Raw genomic sequence first — 8,674 nt, forward strand, 5'->3', positions numbered from 1 at the left:
TTAGGCTATTTCCAGCACACATGTCAAATTTTTTGTGAACTTGGCCTAAAGGTTTAAAATCTGGTGAAATACTAGGCATAAATCGCAAAAATCCTCATGTACTAAAAAAATTGTCATGTCATGACGAGGGTGTTAAGCTAGGTTTCCACACAGGGTTTTCTTTTTTCTGGCCTTTTATTAAATAAATAAAAAAAAACGCCAGAGAAAAACCTGTGTGGAAGCCTAGTCTGAGGCTTAGTTCCCTAGGTTCCACCGCTCAAGCCTTAAAGCGTACCTGTCATTTCTGCTGACTTTCTGCAGCATAAGCTGCCCTGTGTGTATACATGTAGAGCAGCAGTATTTCTAGCCATTATATAACTTTTATATGGTATTTTTGAGATTGATTTCTGCTCTTCATACCATCTCTGATTTGCATTTCTACCAAAGCTGGTAGTCAGGGCTCCCTTCTACCTCATCCAAAGACTTGTATTGGCTCGTCTTGCAGACACAGGACAGAGTGGAGCTGATCTGGAAAGTGGACTACAGTCTTACAGGAGAAGGGTGGGAGAGAAAAAGTTTAAGAAAAAAGGAACATTTTTGTCTAAGATATACTACAAAGTTTTTAATATTTGCGTTTTCTATTGATCTATACAAAGTTTGTTTAATTACAATGACTATTTAAGCCATCACTAGCAATTTTTTGGATAGTATTAGTATATTGGTGGGGGGGGGTCAGAATCGTGCCATGGCAATTGAAAATTATGAGCGGTTTGAATCATTGAAGGGGACACGATGCACATATACTGCAGCCTCTTCAAGCAGAAGATTGGCAGGGTTTTTCTAATAAGGCTATGTATACATGCTCTGGATTTGTCGCAGATTTTTCCAGTTCCCTCCAATAGGGAAGTCAGAATCTTTTTTTCTCTCTATACACAAATTTTTTTTTATTGCCTATATTTTCCTTGTTATGTAGACCATTGTATTAGTATATAAATGTTAATCTTGTGTGTTTAATTGCATGTATGCTACAGGTGTCTTCACTAGAAGTTCAGAAAACTCAGCTAGAAACCCGTTTAGAAGAAAAAGAAGCAATTGTAAAATGCCAACTAGAAGAGCTGAACAAACATTCACATATGATTGCCATGATACACAGCCTAAGTAGTGGCAAACTCAATACAGAGACTGTGAACCTCAGCCTATAGTAAAATTGCTTTAGTGTACTTTTGTCGTGTACAGCAAGATTATAACATCACAGGGAAGAATGATCATGCTACGCAGTACCTTTTTAAATAAAATACCAATCTTCAGAACTGCACTTTTTAATGGTTTTATAGTAAAATATCTACTTTTTTTTTCTTCATATTTTTCGGTCATCTTGTATAGTATAAAGCAGTTCTTGAATAAGCTCAAATAGTGTATTAATATATAGGAAATCCATCAGCTGTTTTTGCTGCTAAAAGCTGCAGACACATTTAGATAATTGTTAGAGCATAAAGGCAAAGAGTACCTTTTACTGAAAATGATAGTGGTTGTCAGACTTAAGTTGCCCTTTTCATTTCTCAGTATAGTGTCCCGTCAAGGACGCGAAGCCAAGCTGATGAAGTGCCACAGCCTGGTTTGCCTCCTTTCTTGCACAGGGCTTTGTCAATCAGTCAAGAAGAGGCTGTAAGGCGATTAAGCTTAGCTTAAAAAAAAAAAATGCTATTTTTATAAGTCTGACAGTCACCATCAGCTCCTGGAAAGGTTCAGTTTGCCTTTATACCCTAACAGCTATAAAATTGTGTTTGCGACTCTTGGCAGCAAATACAACTGACAGATCTTCTTTTTAAAGTTTATTGTGTAATAAAACAGTTATCTCTGTAATATCCTCTTGTTTTAATTCTTCACAATTTTTTAAATCGTTGTATGGAAACATTCACTGTTTGGCTATGTTCTCACAGCGGATTTCAATGAGATTCTGCTGCACTGTGAACATGGTGGAATTTCCACGGCAGAAACTTCTGCCGTGGAAATCCTGATTCCTGCATCTGCAGAAAGAATAGACCTATCTATTCATTCTGCAGATTCCGCTTGGAAATGCATTGCCTTCTAAAACAAGTTGCATTTCCAAGTTGTCCTGCTGGAACATTTATATGCGTTGAATGTCGTCCTTTGTTTTCTGGGCAGACATTGCACACATTTTCGGCCGAGTAAACATGGCCTAAGCATGGTAAAAACACATTGAACACATACAGTTGAAAGTTGCATGAGATATTTTATTATACTTCTTCTCTCTTGTTCTCCTGAAAGGTGGGAGTCCCAGCACTGATCATCAGTGGTCAAATTTACATTTCTCGGTCGCTCTTCTTTGGGGGACACCTTACTGATGGGTATATGCTCTTGCCACTAGGAGGCGCTGACACTAGGAAAAAAAAAAGTTGGCTCCTCCCTGGCAGGATATACCCGCCCACTGGAAGTGAGGTAACCAGCTTTAGCTAGTGTCAGCAGGAGGCAAGACACAGGTGTGGGAGCTCCCCAGACCTGGTCTTTTTTTTAACTTTTTTTTTTCCCCTAGTTTCAGTCTGAAGTTTAGTTTTTCTTTGTTGAAACAACTTTGTTGCTTTTTCTAGCATGGCGCTGCCTGATCTCCCACCTGCGAGCTAGGGGCACGGTGCATTGCTGGATGGGCCGTTAACCTCTCCTCGACAACAACCAGTGCCTGGTGGTGTACCCTGGATCCGGGTCCCCCATTTGCCCCTGTTTGCCTGCTGAGCTGGCTTAAGGCAGGTGGCCCTAGCTGGTCGAAGTCTTCGAGGGTGAGTATGTGGCGGCTGGGTAAGTATACAAACCTCCCGCCATGAATTAGCATATGTTCGGGCAGTGAGGGGTTAACCCACGTTCCTTTACTCTGCAGCTATATGTCCCTATTCTGGGGCTGGGTTTTGGGGTCCTGGCAGTGAGGGGTTAACTTTTATTCATGCAGTTTTTTTATTCATGCAGCTTTGGCTGCATCTCCTAACTGGTGGGGGGTTGCCAGGGAGCTGCGATATCCTTTTCCCGGCGGGACCTTTTTACTTTGACTTTGACAGTCCCACCGGCTGGAGCGTTTCCTCCTCACCTCTGTGCCGGGTCTGTTGTGCGGACCTGGCGGGTGGTGCGCTCCGGGGTATCGCACCGGCGGGAGTTCAGGGGACCATGGTGGCCGTAGAGCCGCCCTTAACCCCATAAGATCTCTCTGTCTCTCTCTCTGTCTGTCTCTCTGTCTCTCTCTCTGTCTCTCTGTCTCTTTCTTTCTCTCTTTTTCTCTTTCTCTCTCTCTCTCTTCCCCAGGCAAGTGCTCCTATAGCTCGCTGCTCCAGGGGCTTCATGTTGCATATGGGACATAAATAAATAAATAAAAATATGCCATGGAGCATAGGCAAACCACCGTGGCGGGTTGTTGCCGGAGCTTCACGTTTCCTTGGAAACTGCTGATGGATATATTCAAGCACTCATTCAATGTCATACTATGTACAAGCCCTTTTGCGTTCCTGTGAGATGCTCAGTTTCTTTTGGGATTTTGCATCTGTCAGGTCTGCCGGCCTCCCATCCTCGGGGTGTTATAAGCATGTCATGCTCTATGATTCCCTTCGGGTAGTGCTCTGGTTCAACGGTAGGTCTCCATGGGAGTATTCCTGAGTGGGCATGGATTGGTCATGATATTATTATGCCAGACAGTAGTCTCACATGTCACGGCTGCCGAGTCCGCGGCTGGTGCACCGATACCCCACTGCTAGTGTGAGGTGTCCGAAGGAGTGATCCGTTGTGTACTATGGACCCATGCCAGTAAGCCAGACAGTGATCTGCATGGTTTTCTCTGCCGCCTGTCACACATCACACGGAGGAGTCTGATGGAGTTGACCCGTTGTCTACTATGGTCCTATACCAGTAAACCAGACAGTGATCTGAATGGTTTCCTCTGCTGCCTGTCTCTTCTTCAAGGACTGCAGTATCTGCGTCTGAAGTTTCGGTACCCCACTGCCAGTGCGAGGTGACTGCTGGAGTGCCCCGTTGTCTACATGGACCCATACCAGTAAGCCAGACAATGGTCTGCATAGTTTCCTCTGCCGCTTGTCACACATCACACGGCTGATGTATCTGCAGCTGGAGTTCCAGTACCTCACTACTGAGCAAGATGTATGCTGGAGTGAACCATTGTCTACTATGGACCCATACCAGTAAGCCAGACAGTGGTCTGTATGGTTCCTACATCGCCTATCACGTGGCTGATGTCGCTGCGGCTGGAGTTCCGATACCTCTCTACTGCGAGGTGCCCGACGGCATGACTTGTTGTCCACTATGAACCCATACCACTAAGTCAGACAGTGGTCTGCATGGTTTCTCTGCCGCCTGTCACACATCAATCGGCTGATGTCTCTGCGGCTGGAGTTCTGGTAACTCACTTCTGTGCGACAGGTCCCATACCAGTAAGCCGGACAGCGGTCTGCATGGTTTCCTACACCGCCTGTCAAACATCACATGGCTGATACAGCTACGGCCGGACTTCTGGTACCTCACTACCGTGTGAGGTGCCTGTCGGAATGACTTGTTGTCTATTTTGGACCCCTACCAGTACGCCAGACAGTAGTCTGCATGGTTTCCTACACAGCCTTTCATCGGCTAATGTATCTGAGGCTGGAGTTCTGGTGCCACACCGCCGGGCGCGGTATACGTAGAACCGACCAAGTGTTTCCTGCGGACCCTATCGGATGACAGGGATGCATTTAGGGCTGCATCTAACGATTATTTTAATAATCGATTAGTTGTCGATTATTTTATCGATTAATCGAAAAAAAACGTCAATGCCAAAATCAGGGGTCCAGCTGATTCTATTTGAAGAATTATGTACAATGGCCATATTAAAAGTATTCTAGCATGTGATGTGACCAAACAGCAATTTTTGACTTTTTTTTTTTCTCTCTTAACCCCATAACGACCAAGGACGAGTATAGACGTCCAGGTTGGCGGGCGTTCCCACACCTGGACGTCTATACTCGTCCATTCTTCTCGTGGGTGCTGCCCAGTGCACCCACGAGATCGCGGCAGGGACTCGGCTGTATCACACAGCCGGGACCCTGCTGCACTGCCAGGACCGAAGTAAACTTCGGTCCCGGCAGTTTTAACCCTTACAGCCGCGGTCGGAAGTGACCGCGGGCTGTAAGTGTTATGACAGAGGGAGGGAGCTCCCTCTGTCACTCCTGCAGCATCGCGATCGCGGGGTGCTGCGTGTAATACGCGGCTGGCCGGGGCCTGCCGCACTGCCGGGAGTGAAGTTCACTTCACTCCCGGCAGTTTAACCCTTACAGCCGCGGTCAGAAGTGACCGCGCGCTGTAAGGAGTTCTGACAGAGGGAGGGGGCTCCCTCTGTCTCTCCTGCAGCACCCCGCAGCGCGATCGCGGGGTGCTGCTGCATACCTGGGCAGCCGGGGGTCCTACAAAGACCCCCAGGTCTGCCCTGGGTATTGCCTGAAAGGACGTGCCAGAGGCACGTCCTAATATGCTGCCTGCTAGTGAAAACTGGCAGGCAGCATATAACTGCAATGCTTTGGAATACTAAGTATTCCAAAGCATTAAAAAGTGTAAAAATAAATAAATAAATAAAATAAAAGTGTAAAAATAAATAAAAATGTAATAAGTGTAAATAAATAAATAAAAAATAATAATAAAAAAAATAATATATATATATATAAAATACATTTATTAAATGAATCTAATTTAAAAAAATGCATAATGTGTAGGATCGCATTGGCGGACATCCCCAGCATGTAATATGCTGCGGATGTCCACCATGTGATCCTACACATTATGCAGCAGTCACGGTAATGAGCTCCCTGCTGCGGCTGGGTAGCTTTGTGTGTCCACTCATAGCGGCGGATTTCCCGCCGGCAGTCATGAGCTACCCAGCCGCAGCAGTGATGGATATATTCGCCCTGAGCGGGTGCTTATTCCCACAACATGGCGGATATATCCATCAGGAGCCTTAACTGTCACAGACAGACGCGTTATACTGCCAGCCGACCAAGGACCAATCAGAGTGGTCCCTGGTCCAGCCAATAACTTGTAGGGGTGCAGTATATAAATGGGGTCACTTGTGGGGGTGGGGGTACTGTTCTGCCCTGAAAGCCAAATGGCGCTCCTCTCCTTCTGAGTCCTACCACGCGGCCAAGGAACCATATATAGCCAAAGCGGGGGTTTTTCCGAACATGGGACAAGCAGCTAAATAAAATATAGGGTGCATTTCTTTCAATATCAGAAGTGATGCACAAAAAATATGCCCCCCAAATGATGCATTTGTGAAAAATTGCAAATTTCGAATTTTTAACACTGACTTTGTAATAATTCCTGCCAAAAAACTATGGTGTTAAAATACTCACTGTACCCCCTAGCGAATACCTTGAGGGGTCTAGTTTTTAAAATGGGGTCATTTGGGGGGTGTTCCTATGTTCTACTACCTTTTAATTTCTGCAAACCTTGCATAGCACACAAAAAAAGATGTACTTTTCAAATTTTCAAAATTTCAAGTTAAATTGTTAGGCTTCTAACGAATTTAAAATGTTAATTAAAAACTAAAAAATTATGTCAAAATAAAGTAGACATCTGAAAGTATAAGTTTCATAAACTATTAGGTTGCATATATTTATACATACTGACCAATTAGTGTTAAAATAGCAAAAAATCGTAATTTTTTGTAAAAATTTCATGATTTTTTGCATTGTAAAAAAAAACTACAAATGATATCGGCTTAGTTTTACTATGTACATGAAGGACAACTTGTGACAAAAAAACGTCAGAATTATCGTGATTGGCAAAACGTTACCAGAGTTATTCTCTAATAAAGACAGACATCCCCGATTTGAAAAAACAGGCCTGGTCTTTCAGGGGCGTACAGGTTTATTTGTATTGGTCCTTAAGGGGTTAAGTTTACGCTGGTTGCTATACAGGGTCATTATTAATGATCCTGTACAGAAACCAGCGTAAATTTGATACTGCATGGGTAACTGTCTGAACTATTAAAATAAAATGTTAATGATTTACTAACATTTTAATTTTAATAGTTCAGACAATTAGCCATGTGGCAGTATCAGATATGTAAAAAAAAAAAAAAAAAATTTTAACGATTTTTGTATAGCAATAAGAAAAGGTGGAGCACATTTTTATTGGGGGGGGGGGGCTGTTTATTTACATTTAATTTTGTTTTTACTTTACACTTTTTCCATAGCACTCCTATACACATGGGGATATTTGCAGACTGCAGAGCATTGCATCCGACCCATGTCTGTAGTACAGACACTAGGATGCAATGCTTTGCACCCCCCCCCCCAATGTGTATAGCAGTGTATATGTACTGCATACACTGTTTTACCCATGGGGGTATGTGCAGAGTACAGACACAAGGGTGGAATGCTCTGCACAAACCCCCACGGGTAAAGCGGTGTGCACTGCTTACCAATATACACACAGGGGTATGTGCAGAGCAAGGCACCCTTGTGTCTGTAGTACAGACACAAAGGTGCAATGCTCTGCACATACCCCCATGTGTATAGTAGTGTAAGTGTACTACATGCACACTGCTATACACATGGTAGTATGTACAGAGCATTGCATCCTAGTGTCTGTACTATAGACACGGCTGCAATGCTCTGCACACACTGCTATACACAAAGGGGTATATGCAGAGCATTGTACCCCTGTGTCTGTAGTAGACACTAGGATGCAATGCTCTGCACACTTACCCCCATGTGTATAGTAGTGTATGTGCAGAGCATTGCATCCTAGTGTCTGTAGATGACACTAGGGTGCAATGCTCTGCAGATACTCCCCATTTGTGCGTCAATAAGCAATGCGGCAGTAACAGGGGCAGGGCGGATTAAACTGCAGGAAACTGTCCTACCGGCGGCAGTAGTACGGAGTCCTCCACGGCAGGCTGAGGACTCCGTACTACTCGATTAATCGTTGTAGCCCTGGATGCATTCCACAGCTCCTCAGCCTTCCCCTATCTCTAAGGGGGGCGGGGTTTCTATCCATGTCTCCTGGTGGAGGTTCTGGAGAAGGGTCCCTATAGATGCATGGGATTCATGCCATTCAGACAGTCCTAGTCTGTTGGGTCTTCTACGCCACCAGGTCGCCCGTTGGATGAGCCGCATTCCAGTTCCCCGCTTTCTGTGGGAGGTTGCACGGAGTGACCCTGTGCGCTCAGGAATCCTATTCCAGTCGGCCAGACTGTTTTCCGCATGGCCTACTACGATGTCGGGTCACCTGCCATACTCTTTCCACACCGTGGACGGTGGTTTTGGTATAACCCACTGCCAAGGGATAGTTCCGAGTGAGTCTCCTCGGGTGGCTCAATGGCCTTTCTACAATGCTCCACGTGCTAGTTTGTTCCCTACTTTACCAGATTCCTCTCGGAATGCCTGCTACTCTGTCTGAAGGCTAGGATCTCGCTTTGTTTTTCTGTATGTGGGACTGGCGTGGCCATGGTCATTATGCCACATACTAAGACTGGGTCTGTATGTTTTTCTGGTCCACCTTTCCTTCTGTTTGGTGGGGCGTGCCTCGGGGCTTCCTGGGATTTTGTTTCCGCAGTTCTGTTGAGCACTTTGGTTCTCGCTCTGTGTCTTCCGATCTTTGGGCCTTGTTTATGGTTGAGATCTCGGGCATGTGTAGTGATCCAGCCCGG

At 45.0% G+C, this 8,674-nt stretch overlaps 1 protein-coding gene across 2 annotated transcripts in view; it reads left to right on the forward strand.

The window, feature by feature from the left end:
- CIP2A (cellular inhibitor of PP2A) overlaps positions 1-4,923 on the forward strand; it is a 71,352-nt gene extending 66,429 nt beyond the window's left edge. For both annotated transcript variants that reach the window (XM_056556293.1, XM_056556294.1), the window contains one exon: positions 1,011-4,923. In XM_056556293.1, the coding sequence (XP_056412268.1) occupies positions 1,011-1,181 (171 nt within the window). In that variant the 3' untranslated portion in view covers positions 1,182-4,923. The remainder of the gene's footprint in view (positions 1-1,010) is intronic.
- Positions 4,924-8,674: the final 3,751 nt, after the last annotated feature.

The sequence above is a fragment of the Hyla sarda genome, chromosome 2 (genome assembly GCF_029499605.1).
Source record: "Hyla sarda isolate aHylSar1 chromosome 2, aHylSar1.hap1, whole genome shotgun sequence".
NCBI lineage: Eukaryota > Metazoa > Chordata > Amphibia > Anura > Hylidae > Hyla > Hyla sarda.